We start from the raw sequence: 16315 nt of genomic DNA, 5'->3' as shown, positions 1-16315 counted from the left end.
CCAAAGCCAAGGTTGGAAGTTATATTTTCATGTATACTCATTATTTCAGTGTTTTTCTATTTTTTAATTAAAAAAATTTAAAAAACATAGAATAGACATGGGGTCTTGCTGTGTTGACCAGGCTGGTCTTGGGTCCTGGCCTCAAGCAATCCTCCCATCTCAGCCACCCAAAGTGCTCCTGCCTCATTATTTCAGTGTTTTTCAAACTCTGGGCTCTGCTCCCTTAGCGGGTTTTAAAAGCAGCTGAGTTTATCATGAGCAGCACTGAAAGACATGAAATAGAATCGGAGAGAAAATAGCGGCCACATCGCAAAAGGTCACAGCGGGACTTTTATTTTGGTGTGATTTAAAATTTCTTAATTTTTATTTCTTAAGGCAGGCAGAGGGCAATTAGAAGTTCAAAGCTACTGCCTTATTAAATGATATATCATCATGTATATTTACTGTACAATGTTGTAAACACAAAACTCAGTATATGGTGCTGTACTTATCAAGTAATTTAAGAGATTTTTGAGAGTAATTTTTACTCCATGAAACTTTTTACTCATCGTTTACTTTGGAAGCTGACTCTTGTGTAAGATGTCTCCTGTCTGCATGCCTGGGGGAGGAAGAGGTAGGGTGTGTACACAGAACGCCGTCCCCACCCCGTCCACCATGGGTATCCTGCAAGGAGTAACCCAGGGCCTGCCCAAACAGAGCAGGAAACAGCAAATGCTTGTGAAATGCATGAATGGATCTAGCAGCATACATTGATCTGTATTTACAAAGTGCCTACTATGTTCCAGGCACTGTGCCAAGCTGTAGAGGCGAGGGGGTATAAAGTCATCTAAGAACCAACCCTGGAATCTAGCTGGAGAATTAAGACATTGCTTCCATCAGATGGTAAGAGAGATCTCTGCGGCCAGGGAATCTCCAATCTCATCAAAGAAGAGATAGCCCTTGAAGGAAGGATAGAATTTGGGAAAAGACTGTGGGCACGGGACATGTGAGCATGAATAGATGAGAGGAGTGCTAGAGCAGGAGGCAGTGCGCCAAGGAGTGTACCCTCCCTTTTCCTGCCCTTAACTGCTTCAAATCCCAGCCCTGCCACTCACCAACACTGTGAGTTTGGGCAAGGGAGTTCCCCTCTCAGATTCAGTTTCCTCATTTTATTAGCCTATTTGTGCTGCTGTAACAACATATATTAGACTGGGTAGGTTATAAAGAACAGAAATTTATTTCTCACTGTTCTGGAGGCTTGGAAGTCCAAGATCAAGGTGCTGGCAAGTTTGTTGTCTGGTGAGGGCCCAGTATCTACTTCCAAGATGGTGCCTTGAACGCTGCATCCTCCATCCCTGGAGGGGATAAATATTGTATCCTCACATGGTGAAAGGGACAAAAAACCAGGAAGGCAGCTCTCTGAAGCCTCTTTTTTAAGGGCATTAATGCCACTCATGAGGGCTCCATCCTCATGGTCGTCACCTCCTAGAGGCCTCACTTTCTAATACCATCACCTTGGGAATTTGGTTTCAACATATGAATTTTGGAGAGACACATACATTCACACAATAGCACTATTGAAAATGGGGATAGGAATTTCTAATTCAGAAATAATGCATACATTTAGTACTATTCCTGGCAAATAGCACATAATAGTACATACCACATAAAAGGTAACTGTTATTATTATTTATAAAACTGAACCTGCAGGACCTGCATAAGATGAACTAACTTCTCTAGAACACTGCCCTGTGCCAGGCACTGGGCTGAGTGCTTGACGCACGTTATCTCATATCATCTTCGGCATGGCTCTGAAGCTGGTAAGGTTATCACTGTTTCATAGGTAAAGAAGTGGCATGTTGCTGACATTTGGTACCTTATCCAAGGTCACACGGTTTGGAAGTGGTGGAGCCAGGATTTGAACCCAGGGCTCTCTGGCATTGGAACCCAGCTCTTCCCATTCCTCCAAGGCGTCCACAGTGGGTGGGGCTCAAGGGTTTCCAAGCACTCAAAGACAGAGATGGCCGAGCAGCTGAGTCAGCCGTTGCCTCGCACCTGTTTGTGGCACTTGCACATCACCACTGTCTCCCTCCCAGGTTACATGGTCTCTTGCATAGTTTTCTTCTTCATGGTGCTGATCGTCTTCTTCACGATCTTCAGCTTCTGGTGGCTGAGCTACTGGTTGGAGCAGGGCTCAGGGGTGAGTGCTGTGAGGTAGCTGGGCTGTGTTTCTACGGGCTTGAGTGAGGTGGGGTGACTTCTTGCTCCTTGAGACCAGAAGAGCCAGAGCATGGCTTGGGACCCACATGACAAGCCCAGAGCTGGTGTTCCAGAGAGAACTGTGGGGAGCCAGGACTCTGGGGTTCCCCCGGCACAGGCCTTTGTAGAATGGGTGGTCGCCTGTGCAGTCTTACTGGAAAACCAAGAGATTTATATCCGCAGACAGTGCCCCAAGAATCTTTGCATTCCACCGCAGTAACTGTCTCCTTTAGCTCCAGGCTGGCCTCCATACTGTGGTTTATTTAAAATATACTTCTGGTCTTGTGAGCTGGGAGCCACCACGGGCCACACTGTGTCAAGTTATTTCACTAATCTCCCCACCCACATTCAGAGGAAGGTTCCACTGTCTCCATTTTCCCAAGGGGACCCTGTGCCTAGAGAGGATGAAGAACCTGCCCTAGGACAGGACAGGGCCGGGACTTGAACTTGGTGCTTTGAATCGAAGCCATGCTTTTCCCACAGTGCTCCACATGGTTAATTTCTGGATTGTGTACCAGGAGGTTTGGGTCAGGAGCGCAGAAGCCACTCTAAGTATTTAGAGCTTCCAAGGATTTAATATAGGGAATTAGAGGCTCAGTCAACCATTGGAGGGGAATTGGCCATCAGGGATCTCAGCTGAACTGAAGTGGGTGATTCCCAGGATGACTTCCAGCCTCTGGAAAAACCCCACACCCCACGCTCCTGCCCACAGTTGCCACTGAGCATGCTGGCTTCTCCTCTTCCACCTTTCTGTTTCCCTGTGGGTGCCTCTCCTTGGCAGAATCTAACCCGAAACCATGCTGGCAGAAGTTCTGGGAAATCACATTCCCAAGCTTCTCGCTGCATCGCGGCAGAGCGTGCACAAGGGCCCAGCTGCTGCAGTGTCCACGGGGCAGACTCTGAGGGCCTGATGCAGGGCAGGGCAGTGGGAATGAAGGGCAAAAGAGAGTAGCCAAGCGCTGAGCAGGGAGGTTTGGGCAAACAGCTTCACCTTCTACCAGCCCCGGTCTCATGTGTCCCCAGGGAGAAGGCTTTCCCTGCCACTGAATTTCCCCCGGACACCTGCAGTCTGACCCCCTGTTCTTTCTTGAAGACCAGTAGCAGCCGAGAGAGCAATGGAACCACAGCAGACCTGGGCAACATGGCAGACAATCCTCAACTCTCCTTCTACCAGCTGGTGTACGGGCTCAACGCCCTGCTCCTCATCTGTGTGGGGGTCTGCTCCTCAGGGATTTTCACCAAGGTCACGAGGAAGGCATCCACGGCCCTGCACAACAAGCTCTTCAACAAGGTATGGGCCTGGGTGCTGGGCGGGGCCGAAGGCTGATCTCTGAACTTGCCCAGCTTCATTTTTATTTTTTTATTTTTTAGAGCTCTGTAGCCCAGGCTGGAGTGCAGTGGCACAATCTCCACTCACGGCAACTGCCGCCTTCCAGGCTGAAGTGATCCTCCTGCCTCAGCCTCCCAAGTAGCTGGGAGTACAGGCACATGCTACTAGATCTGACTAATTTTTGTATTTTTTGTAGAGACTGGGTTTCACCACGTTGCCCAAGGTGGTCTCAAACTCCTGGGTTCCAGTGATCCATCCACCTCGGCCCCACAAAGTGCTGGGATTACAGGCATGAGCCAGCACACCCGGCCTATTTTTTTTTTAAATTAGTAGACTTTAATTATTTATTTATCTGTAAAGATGGGGTCTTGCTCTGTTGCCCAGGCTGGTCTCAAAATCCTGGGCTAATGCAATCCTCCCACACTGGCATCTTAAGTAGCCAGAATCACAGGTGTGAGCCACCATGCCCAGCCAACTTTATTTTATTATTATTTTTTATTATACTTTAAGTTTTAGGGTACATGTGCACATGCAGGTTAGTTACATATGTATACATGTGCCATGTTGGTGTGCTGCACCCAGTAACTTGTCATTTAACATTAGGTATATCTCCAAATGCTATCCCTCCCCCCTCCCCCCACCCCACAATAGGCCCCGGTGTGTGATGTTCCCCTTCCTGTGTCCTTGTGTTCTCATTGTTCAATTCCCACCTATGAGTGAGAACATGTGGTGTTTGTTTTTTTGTCCTTGCAATAATTTGCTGAGAATGATGGTTTCCAGCTTCAGGATTATAAATCATGCTGCTATAAAGATACATGCACACGTATGCACGCGTATGTTTATTGCAGCGCTATTCACAATAGCGAAGACTTAGAACCAAGCCAACTTTATTTTTTGAGCACTTTTGGTTTACAGAAAAATTGAGATGAAAGTACAGAGAGTTCTCATATACCTGCCTATCACCCAGGCTGGAGTGCAGTGGTGTGATCACAGCTTACTGCAGCCTCAACCTCCTGGGCTGAAGCAGTCCTCCCTACCTTAACCTCCAAGTAGCTGGGACCACAGGCGCACACCACCATGCCTGGCTAACTTTTGTATTTTTGTAGAGGCAGGACTTGCCATGTTGCACAGGCTGGTCTTGAACTCCTGGGCTCAAGCCATCTGCCCATCTCAGCCTCCTAAAGTGCTGGGATTACAGTTGTGAGTCACTGCACCTGGCCCATTTCTCTTATTCTTAACATCTTGCATTAACATGGGACATTTGTTACAATTGATGAGTCAATATTGATACATTATTAATTATTATTATTAACAAATGTCCATGGTTCACCTTATGCTGCATTCTTTGTGCTGTGCATTCTATGGGTTTTGAAAAATGTATAATGACATGCATCCATGGTACAGAATAGTTCCCCTGCTGTAAACAAAACCCTGTGTCCCAACTATTCATCCCTCCCTACCCTCAAACTCCCGGCAACCACTGATCTTTTTTACTCTCTTCATAGCTTTGCCCTTTCTAAAATGTAATTGCAGCTGGGTGAACTGGGCCGCTTGGTGAGAAGGGAGTGACAAAGGTGCAGTGGAGCTCTCCTGCTGGAAGTCTGGTTCAAGAGCTCAGTGTCCCCTGATGGAGGGCCACAGCGACGCTGGCCTCCACTGGCTGAGCATGGTCATATACAGAGTTGCTTATGATTGCCCTGAGTTCTGTTTGAAGTGGATATTATCCTCATTTTACATATGAGGAAACTGAAGTCTCACATATATTAAAGTTGGAATATGTGTTTGGTTAGAATACTGAATTGTCAGCTGGGCGCGGTAGCTCACGCCTGGAATCCCAGCGTTTTGGGAGGCCTGAGGTGAGTGGATTGCTTGAGCTCAGGAGTTCAAGACCAGCCTGGGCAACATGGCAAAATCTTGTCTCTACCAAAGATATAAAAATTAGCCGGACATGGGGGCTTGTGCCTGTAGTCCCAGCTACTTGGGGGACTGAGGATCAAGGAGGATGGCTTGAGCCGGGGAGGTGGAGGTGGCAGTGAGCTGAGATTATGCCACTGCACTCCAGCCTGGGAGACAGTGAGACCCTATCTCATTAAAAAAAAAAAAAAACCGAATTGCCTATGGTATCACACTGCTTCTTGGAAATGTCGTTCCTCTCTTTCACTTACTGTTACTATGTGCCAGGTTCTGCAGTGGGCATGGGGCTTACATTAGAGAATGCACAGTGCAGGTAGGGTTTGGGCCATCATGGGTGTATAGTCTAATGGGGGAGATGGACAAGAAAACAGGCCATTGTCGTAGATATGTAAAGTTCATCACGGGATGGGAAACACAGGGCCATGGGAACATAAGAGGCACCTTGTCTTAGCTTGAGGGCAGGGGAAGAAAGTGGGGAGAGTCCAGAAAGCCTTCTTGGGGACTTCACTCCTTGAAAGAGGAATCAGATTTAGCCAGCTCAAGACCGGGAGACTGAAGGTGAACAAAAGCAGAGCACTTCTGGGAGGCGAATGGAGTTCTGGAAGGCTAATCTCAGAGGTGGGAGTGGGGGTTTTGACTTGGAGACGCGGGAGGTGAGGAGCGGCCCATCGTTCCTTGTAGACTGAATGCAAATTGCATTGCCATCAAGTGTTTCAACTTTGGCAGGGTGAGACAAAGCTTTTCCCCATCTCTCAGATAAAGCTTGGCAGAACCAGAAAGCAGGAGGGGGAAATTCTACCTGAGGCCTGACACTTTCCCGCCCGGCCTCTGGGGGTGGCCCTCGGCCCTCAAGGTGTTATCTGAGTTTCTTTTGATGGCACATTCCAAGATTCTAGAAATATCCAGTGCCCATGCCTCTAAATGACATTTTGTATTTTAATTTTGAGAAATGTTGAAGTTTCTTTCCATGAAAACGTGTTTCATATTTAAAATATTTTCCTTTTTCCAGCCCTTTCGTGGCTGTTTAAACTTTAAATTTGTCTTTGTAGTTTTAAAGAATCACAAGTAAAGGATAAATCTGAAAAAATTCGCTCAACTGCAAGCACAACAGAAAAAAATGAAGCAAAAATGAACAAGAACAACCCCAGATCATTTTGATACTTAGAAGACAATCAGAAACTGAAACCCTTTTCCCTTTGTCACCACCATTGGTCCCTAATCCAAAGTAGTGCTGGGCTTCCACAGATGCATCTTCCTCACCCACAGTGGAGCTGACGTCCGCTCCTGTGTCTCACCACAACCCCACCATGCCCCGCACCTGCAAGGCGTGCTCAGAGTCCTTGAAGGGGTGACCCTTTTGCCCTTTGATTCCTCTGAGTGATCATGACAGTTCTGACTGCTTTAGCTCAAGTATTTAACAAAACATTCTGGAAATAAAATTGAAGGCATTTTAGAGGCAGAAAAAGCAAGGAGGCTCTAAATCTGCCCCTCCAACCCTCACTACCCCACCAGCTAGAAAGCAAACATACATGAGAACTACACTTGGTCAGCAGTATCCATGCATTTGCGATGAGAGCAGCTACAGAGAACACTTCACGGCTCAAATAATTACATTTAGTAACAGTCAGAATGTCCTTCCCTCCTCTTTCTGTGAGTTTGGCTTTAATAGATGCCATTGGCTTCTATTCATTTCTACTTCTTGCATTATAGCTTGAGAAGTACATGGGGAAATGTAGGTGGTCATTTGGTCAGTGCCATGAACCTTTAAGAAATTGCCTTCTGTGAAGAGTGACTGTGCCAGGCTTGGGGAAGCCTCAGAAGGCCTAATTGGATCATGGTTTTGCCATTAACCACTTGCATAAAGAGTAAGTTACAGAGCCACTTCCTCTTTTGCAATCTTCAGTTTCCTCATCTGCAAAACAAGGACACCAAACTAAATGCTTTTGTTAGAGCCTACCTTGTGGTTTGAAATGTCCTTTGATCTCCGAAAGGCCTCATGGCCACTGGCTGTTAGAGATCAACTTGGAGGTGCCACCTTCAAGAAGGGGTCAGTTATGGCTAAATTTGATCCAAGGGTCCAAATCGTGTGCAACCCAGTAGGATTGCTGCTCCTAATCTTTGGCAGTCCTGAGTGAAAATGGTCCCATCTGTAGGACATAATAAGAGCTGGTATTGGTAGAATGCCCTACTGGGGGTGATGCAGTGCAGGCAAACCCCAGATTGGGGCTTAGTCCATGAGAGTTCTTGGCTTTGCCCAGGAAAGAATTCAAGGGCAAGCCAGTGGTAGGGCAGAAGAAAACAGCTTTAATGAAGTCTCAGTGTTGCAGTTCTGGCAGTGTTGCAGTTCTGGCAGTGTTGCAGCTCTGTGACTGACCCTGCAGAGCAGGGCTACCCCGTAGGCAGTGTGCTGAGAGCTGCAGCTCAGGGCAGGTTTGCAGTCATTTATACCTACTGTTAATTACATGTAGATTAAGGGACAGTTTATACAGAAGTTTCTAGGAAAAGAGTGGCAACTTCCAAGTCATCAAGTCATTGATGACCCAGAAAGGAGTGGTAACTCCTGGGTGTTGCCATGGCAGTGGTAAACTGACATGACACACTGGTGGGCCTGTCTTATGGAAAGTGGCTTCCACCCCAACTCGTTTTAGCTGGTCCTCAATTTGGTCTGGCGTTCAAACCCCGCCTCCAGAGTCAAGTCTCACCTCCTACCTCAGGGGCAGGCACCGCTCTGAGCATTTTTAATGTATTCTCTCTCTGTCTAATAGCTTTACAGGATATAATTCATATACCATACATTCACCCTTTTAAATTGTACACTTCAGTGTTTAGTATATTTGAGGAGGTGTGTGATCCTCACTACAACTCTATGAAGCATCGTTTTCATCCCCATTTCACTAACGAGGACCTTGAGACTCAGAGGAGCTCAGTACTTGCCCGAGGTCAGACAGCAGTAGGTGGAGGAGTCAGGTAGCCGTGGAGCCCATCCGTGCTTCTAAACCACTGCTCTACATTGCCTGCCCTGGAGGCCCCTGGGATCCGTGGCTCTTTAGAGTCGAGGGTAACAGGCATCTTCATCCAGTCTTGGGGAGGGCCTGCAGCTTCTCTCATGGTCCGCGTTGATTTTGTCCCTGCAGGTTTTCCGCTGCCCCATGAGTTTCTTTGACACCATCCCAATAGGCCGGCTCTTGAAATGCTTCGCAGGAGACTTGGAAGAGCTGGACCAGCTCTTGCCCATCCTTTCAGAGCAGTTCCTGCTCCTGTCCTTAATGGTGATCGCCGTCCTGTTGATTGTCAGTGTGCTGTCTCCATATATCCTGTTAATGGGAGCCATAATCATGGTTATTTGCTTCGTTTATTGTATGTGAGTAGGTTCTTTTTGCTTGTGACTTGGGGAGCAAGGCTGGGACCAACCCAGACTAGATGGTCCCAGAGGTGGATGGTCCAGGTCCCTTACCTCCACTGTCCATGCAGGATGTTCAAGAAGGCCATTGGTGTGTTCAAGAGACTGGAGAACTATAGCCGGTCCCCTTTATTCTCCCACATCCTCAATTCTCTGCAAGGCCTGAGCTCCATCCACGTCTATGGAAAAACTGAAGACTTCATCAGCCAGTGAGTCCTTCTGCTGCCATTTGAGAATGATGGAACCACAGGGGTGGTGGGGAGCAGGGAAAGAATGGAGTGTCTGGGAATGGCATCATCTTCAAAAGCATCAGAGAGCACATTGTTCGATGGGCTTATTTCTCTGAGCCTCCAGAAACTGCTGAACCATTCTTTCATTTATAAGAATGAAAAATGTAAATGATAGGAAAAATGTTTGTAAACTTTAAAGACCTTCTATATATTGTATATATATATGTATGGACATATGTATACATGCATTTAATGATAAGGTGCATTACTGTGCAAACACATCTTGCATTATGTTATTTCTTTCACTTCCAAACAAATATCTATCCTTAACAAAATAATGAGGAACAATAGCTTTCTAAATAATAGAACTTCCTTCACTACTCATGCCATAGATTTGCCTCCTAAATGTTGAAACAAACAAACAAGTCCTATGATTGTTGTGGAGGTTTAATGGTGTAACATGAACTTATCTGTTTGTAGAGAATAATCAAGAACGGTCTTCACCTACAAGAAGTTCATAGTCTGGTGGAAAAGGGAGAAACAGGCACATGTTTTTGTAATTATACATGATTGAAGAAGCTAGATGGCATAAGAGAGGGGCAAATAAACTGCTTGGGAGTTCAGAGGGGAAGGAGGTGGCCTGGGGGAATCAGAGAAGGCTTTCGGGAGGAGGTGGCATGGCCTCTGAGCTGGCCTTGAAGCCTGGGTAAGACTTGGGCACACATTTGGGAGACGGTCTGTGCTCAGTGAGCTGGAATATTGGATGAACTGTGGCACCTGCTCTCTCAGTGGCATTATAGACCACTCAAGGTCTGTGCAGACTCTAGGACTGAGGGGATCCTGGAGCGGTGCATTCGTTCAGCCCACACTGAGAACCCTGCCCCAAGGTATATACTAAGATAAGCAGATGAAGAGAGACTGGAGGGATTGGAGCTGTTGTTGAGGAAGGTCTCAGAGAAAAGGACGCTGAGATGAAGAGTGGGTTGAGCTATGGAAATATGTGGGTAGGAGCTCTCCAGGCAGAGGGGACAGTAAATGCAAAGACCATGAGATGGGGAAGTAGGTTTCAAGGATAGCAAGGTGGCTTGAGCGCAGGGGCCACAGAGTGACCAGGGTCTGTTGTGTTTAATCTGGGAAGGCCTCAAGGTGGAGGTGACTCAATCAGTATAGAAAGGTAAGGTGGACAGAATTTGGAATGTCTTAATGCAAAGGTTCAGAGGGTATGGACAGAGTGAGTCAGAAGGGCCACTGTGCTGGGGTGATAGCCCACTCAGATGGTAAGATGGTTTTAGTTGATGTGTAAATGAATATTTAATTTCAATAATCAAAGGTTTATTTGAATGTACTTTAGAAAAAATGCAACTAACATATCAAACCCATTATTTATATAATTTAAGGTTGTGATTAAAGTTTCTTTTAATATACATTCTCAAACAAAGCAAGTAAAATAAGAATACTAATCAAAGAACAGTATAGGTTGTGATTGACATGGAAAACTGATGGCGGTATGTGAAAATTGGAAATTGGTAGGTCTCTATTGGTTGGAAGTGACAGAAAAAACTAATGCAAACTAGCTTAAAAATATGACTTAAATATGGCAAAATAGTAACAATTGCTAAATTAGGTAGAGGGTATACAGATGTTCATGGAATCAACTTTTTAATTTCTTGGTACTTTAAAAAATTTTCATTAGAGGGTATACAGATGTTCATTAAATCAAGCTTTCCATCTCCTGGTACTTATAAAAATTTTCATAACAAAAGGCTGGGGAGGAGGACTTGCTTAAAGTGAGGCTTAATCCAGAGACTCAGCTAATGTTCCCCGGGTGTCTCGGTTTTACTGCTCTGCCTTCCATGGTGTTATTTTACCTTTAAGCTCCCAGAGACCCTCTGGTGGCTCCAGGCTCCCCTCCTAGTAGCAGAATGGTAGTTTCAGATCTCCCATCATCCCACTGAAAGGAATCACGCCCACACTCACTCACACGTGCTGGCGTTTATTCACTCTCTGTGGCCAATTTAGGATAACTCACCCATCCCTGAGTGAGTCACAGAGGTTAGGCGAGGAAAGCGTGCTGAGGATGGGCCTTATCAGCAGAGCCTACTCCTCAATCTGGGTTAGGAGTCAGGTCAACTTCACCCAAATTCATGGCTGAGAAAGGGGTAGGGAGGAACTCTCCAAAGAAAAATCAGGCCCTGCTGCTGGGAGTGGGGAACTGGATGCTGGAGGAAGCAGCCGGTATCTACCCTGACCCAGGGAGACCCTAGGTCAGACAAACACATGGTTCTTAGTCTGTGCTTTCCTTCTCAGGTTTAAGAGGCTGACTGATGCGCAGAATAACTACCTGCTGTTGTTTCTATCTTCCACGCGATGGATGGCGTTGAGGCTGGAGATCATGACCAACATTGTGACCTTGGCTGTTGCCCTGTTCGTGGCTTTTGGCATCTCCTCCACCCCCTACTCCTTTAAAGCCATGGCTGTCAACGTCGTGCTGCAGGTGAGGGGGTGACTCTGTGTGGGCCCTCTCTGAGCTTTGCTCATCCTCTGCCTGCGGCTTCTGGGCAGACCTAGGGGGTCCTCAGGTATTCAGTGACACCTTAGGTTCTGGCCACGTGTGATCTTAGGAGCTATGTGCTTGGCCTTCTGAAATTGGTACTTTTCTCTGTTTCCTCGTGGTCAGCTCTGAATTGGGAAGTCTGTATTCAAAGGTATTTAATAAGATCACAGGACACTGGGAGTGAAGGGGAGCCCACAGATGACAGAGTCCAGTGTTCATATTGTGCAGATGGGGAAACTGAGGCCCAGACAAGGGAAGGAGTTGTCCAAACAGATGCATGTTAGCAGAACTGGAACAAGAACACTGACCTCTTGGCTTCCTGGCTGCTGTCTTTGTACCTAACCGCTCCTATCCTGATTGAGCTGTCAAACCTTTCTGAATCACCTGGAAGGGTCGTTTAAAAGGTGGGTTTCGCAGCCCGGACCCTAGAACAGGGCTTCTCAAACTTAAATGTGCCTAAGACTTGAAACAGACTTCTGGACCTTAGCCTGGGGGTTTGACTCAGTCTGGGCCTGCGTGGGGCTGCCAGGAGGACCATAGTCAAGGGCCACAGCCATAGAGATTCTGAGTCTGGTTCTGGGCCAGCGTCTTGGAATCTAATTTGTTTTTTATTTTTCAAGACAGGATCTCACTCTGTCACCCAGGATGGAGCACAGTGGCACGATCTTGGCTCACTGCAATCTCCACCTCCTGGGTTCACTTGATTCTCCTGCCTCAGCCTCCTGAGTAGCTGGGATTACAGGCACATGCCACCATTCCCAGCTAATTTTTGTATTTTTGGTTAGACACAGGGTTTTACCATGTTGGCCAGGCTGGTCTTGAGCTCCTGGCTTCAAGTGATCCACTGGCCTCGGTCTCCCATAAGTGCTGGAACTACAGGTGTGAACCACTGTGTCCAGCCTGGAATCTAATTTTTAAAACGGATTCTGTAGGAGATTCTGATATAGTGAGCTGTGTACCTCAAGGCCGGAATCCTTCTGTGCCCAGCACACTGGGGGCTGGGAGATGGGGAGAGATGTGGAGAAAGAGCGACTGGCCAAGTTTCACTGTCCACAGAGTCCCACAGAAGGGGCATCCGTGAAGGCCCCAAGGCGTGAGGCCGGCTTAGCCGTGCCTAAGGGAACCTGAGCTGTACCAGTCCAGGGCTTCTTCCCCCAGGGCTTATTCATTAATTGTCCCCTCTGTGGTTATGTGGCTTTCTCTCCAATTGGCTTGGGATCTTGTGTATGTCCCCTGAGAGAATGTGAGCCTCTGCACACACCTGTCTCTTACTGGCTATGGGAACATGGCCAAGTTATTTAAACTCTCTAAGCCCTAAGTTTTCTATTTGTAAGACAGGAACAATAATAGCTAATATTCACTGAGCATTTATTCCAGGCCAGGCACTACTCTAGATTTTTGCAAGCATTAAGTCTCACATTTACACATAATCCTCACAAGTCTATGATTTTGAAACTTTTATTATCTCCCTTTTACAGATGAGGAATCCCAGGCACAGAGAGGTTAACCAATTTACCCAAAGCCACACAGCTAATAATGGGCAGAGCCTCTTTGAACCTGGATATTCCAAACCACATGTTCCTTTTTTTTTTTTTTTTTTTGAGATGCGCTCTGTCGCCCAGGCTGGAGTGCAGTGACGTGATCTCGGCTTACTGCAAGCTCCACCTCCTGGGTTCACGCCATTCTCCTGCCTCAGCCTCCCGAGTAACTGGGACTATAGGCGCCCGCCACCATGCCCAGCTAATTTTTTTGTATTTTTTTAGTAGAGATGAGATTTCACTGTGTTAGCCAGGATAGTCTCGATCTCCTGACCTCGTGATCCGCCCACCTTGGCCTCTCAAAGTGCTGGGATTACAGGCGTGAGCCACCGCGCCCAACCCCAAACCACATGTTCTTAACCACTTTGCTCATCTCATGCAGTGTGGTGAGCACTGAATGCTTGGAAGAGAGCACGGCCAGTGCCTGGCATTGCACCAGCTCAGTGGAAGCTCCCGGTCAGCCCAGCTGTTATTGCACTCCCAGGCGTCTGAGGGTGAGGACCGCATAGCTGTCTGAATGTCCCATGTGTCTGCAGAAGGCTCTGCACACACAGGTGTGTGCGTGTATGTCCAGGAATGCATGTATGTGTAGGACTGCATGTATGTGCAGGAGCACATGTATGTACTGGAGTGCATGTGTGTGCTGGAGTGCATGTATGTGCTGGGGTGCATGTATGTCCATGAGCACATGTATCAGTCCTCCATGCTGAGCTGTTATTTTGGGCATGGAAAGGGGCTCCATCTCGCTCCTCGTTGAGCCCCCTGAAGCAAGCACGTACATGCACTGGGAGTGCAATAGCAGCTGGGCTGACCGGGAGCTTCCACTGAGCTGGTGCAATGCCAGGCACTGGCCGTGCTCTCTTCCAGGCATTCAGTGCTCACCACACTGCATGAGATGAGCAAAGTGGTTAAGAACATGTGGTTTGGGGCGGGGCGCGGTGGCTCACGCCTGTAATCCCAGCACTTTGAGAGGCCAAGGTGGGCGGATCACGAGGTCAGGAGATCGAGACTATCCTGGCTAACACAGTGAAATCTCATCTCTACTAAAAAAATACAAAAAAATTAGCCGGGCGTGGTGGTGGGCACCTATAGTCCCAGCTACTCAAGAGGCTGAGGCAGGAGAATGGCGTGAACTTGGGAGGCGGAACTTGCAGTGAGGCAAGATCGCACCACTGCACTCCAGCCTGGGCGACAGAGCGAGACTCCATCTCAAAAAAAAAAAAAAAAAAAGAACATGTGGTTTGGAATATCCAGGTTCAAAGAGGCTCTGCCCATTATCAGCTGTGTGGCTTTGGGTAAATTGGTTAACCTCTGGGATTCCTCATCTGTAAAAGGGAGATAAAAGTTTCAAAATCATAGACTTGTGAGGATTATGTGTAAATGTGAGACTTAATGTTTGTAAAATCCTAGAGTAGTGCCTGGCCTGGAATAAATGCTCAATGAATTATTGTTCCTGTCTTACAAATATTGTTGTTATTGTTCCTGTTCCTGTCTTACAAATAGAAAACTTAGGGCTTAGAGAGTTTAAGTAACTTGGCTGTGTTCCCACAGCCAATAAGAAACAGGTGTGCGCACAGGCTCACATTCTGTCTCTCTCTCTGATACACACACATGCACCAGTGCAGAGTGACCCCCAAACCTCTGGCACTCTCAGGGAGAGGCGCCACACCAGTGTCTTAGGGGATTCGGAATCACTAAGGCCCAGAAATCCCTCCTGCTGCTGCTTCAGGATGTAGATCAGGAGGGCAATGCTCAGGGCGAAGGTTGCCCAGTGCTGGTGCTGCCCTAAGCGCAGCCCTTCTAGGGAGCAAGGCAAAGGCTTGTCTCTCCCAGGGTGCACTATTCACAGCAGGCGGTTGCTCGAAGTTTGTTGCACCACAGGAGACTCTAATGGGAAACCCTGCCTGGGGGACTGGCCGCTTCAAAATGGCCCTTGAGGGTCTTTTCTTCTTTTCAAGGTCTGCTGTACTATTTAAGCATCTTATCTTCATCCTGGTAATAACTTCTCAGTTCCCAGTCCTTCAGTACTTTCCAAGTCACCTTCCACACTCTCACCAGAGTAATCTTTAATTATAGTTTTCATCATGTCACTGCCTTGTTCAGAAGCCTTCAAAAACTCTGTCTCCTGTCTACCAAACCTCAGCTATGGGGTCCTGACCTCAATGTGCTCCCTCTGCTCCAGTCAGGCCAGAATCTCACTGACTTCTGCATGCGCTTTTGAGAAAATTACATTCTAGCGTTGGGAGGCAGGAATCACACATCATATTGCTTTGCAGCCCCAAGAGGCTTCTCAGTAAATGCCAGAGATGCATCTGGCTGCGAGGCAAAGAACCAACTCAAAATGGCCTCGACCATCTGGGAACTTATTCTCTCATGTAACCAGAAGGCTGGGGTAGGCCTATGCTCAGTTGGCTCATTTAGTGGCCTAGCATGAACCTTGATCATTCTACCTTTCTGTGCTGGCATCCACAGCCTGGCTTTGTCTGCAAGTCTGTCTGTATTCATGGTCGCAAAATGGCTGCTGCAGCCCCAAGTGACACATCCTCCCACAATAACAGTCAAAGGCTGGAGAGGAGATAACTTTTTCCATGTGTTCCTTTTTAAAAGCAAAGAGAAGTTTTCAAGAATACACCCATCTGATGCCTTCTCATCCTTCAACAGCCAGAATGGCATCATGAGCCCGCACCTAAACCAATCTCTGGCAAGAGGAGTAGAATTAATGTGGTTGGCTTGGATTAACCAAGCTTCCCTGAAGCATAAGACCACCAGACACCCAAACATGATGCTGGCAAGGCAGCCCGCAGGGTGTGATACACTGAGGGATGGGAGGAAAAGTGGTCTTCCAACCCACCCCTGGCCTCCTTTCCAGACTAAACACCATTTCATCATGGGGCCCACCTTCTCTGACTTACAGAGGGCTTCCTCTCCTTCCTACAGCCTTTTGTTTCAGCCATAGCCAAATGGCTTGTGGGTGCCTGGATGTATTCTGCGAATTTGCTGCTTTCAGAGCTTACATAGGCTGTTCTGTTTGGAACACAATTCTCCACCCATCTTTAGTCCACTGCATCTTACTTCACCTTAAAAATGTCACTCTAGGACTGACTCTTCCTG

The 16315-nt window shown here is 47.3% G+C and overlaps 1 protein-coding gene across 1 annotated transcript in view; it reads left to right on the top strand.

Annotated features, from left to right (window-relative positions):
• LOC129492613 (ATP-binding cassette sub-family C member 11-like) overlaps positions 1-16315 on the top strand; it is a 49360-nt gene that overhangs the window by 25398 nt on the left and 7647 nt on the right. The window contains 5 exon segments of the mRNA XM_055297860.1: positions 2076-2179; positions 3332-3529; positions 8617-8843; positions 8954-9091; positions 11420-11606. Of these exon segments, the coding sequence (XP_055153835.1) occupies positions 2076-2179; positions 3332-3529; positions 8617-8843; positions 8954-9091; positions 11420-11606 (854 nt within the window).

This window comes from Symphalangus syndactylus, chromosome 11 (assembly GCF_028878055.3).
Source record: "Symphalangus syndactylus isolate Jambi chromosome 11, NHGRI_mSymSyn1-v2.1_pri, whole genome shotgun sequence".
Lineage (NCBI taxonomy): Eukaryota > Metazoa > Chordata > Mammalia > Primates > Hylobatidae > Symphalangus > Symphalangus syndactylus.
The sequence above is the reverse complement of the archived record's forward strand: the minus strand, read 5'-3'. Positions and strand labels throughout refer to the sequence as shown.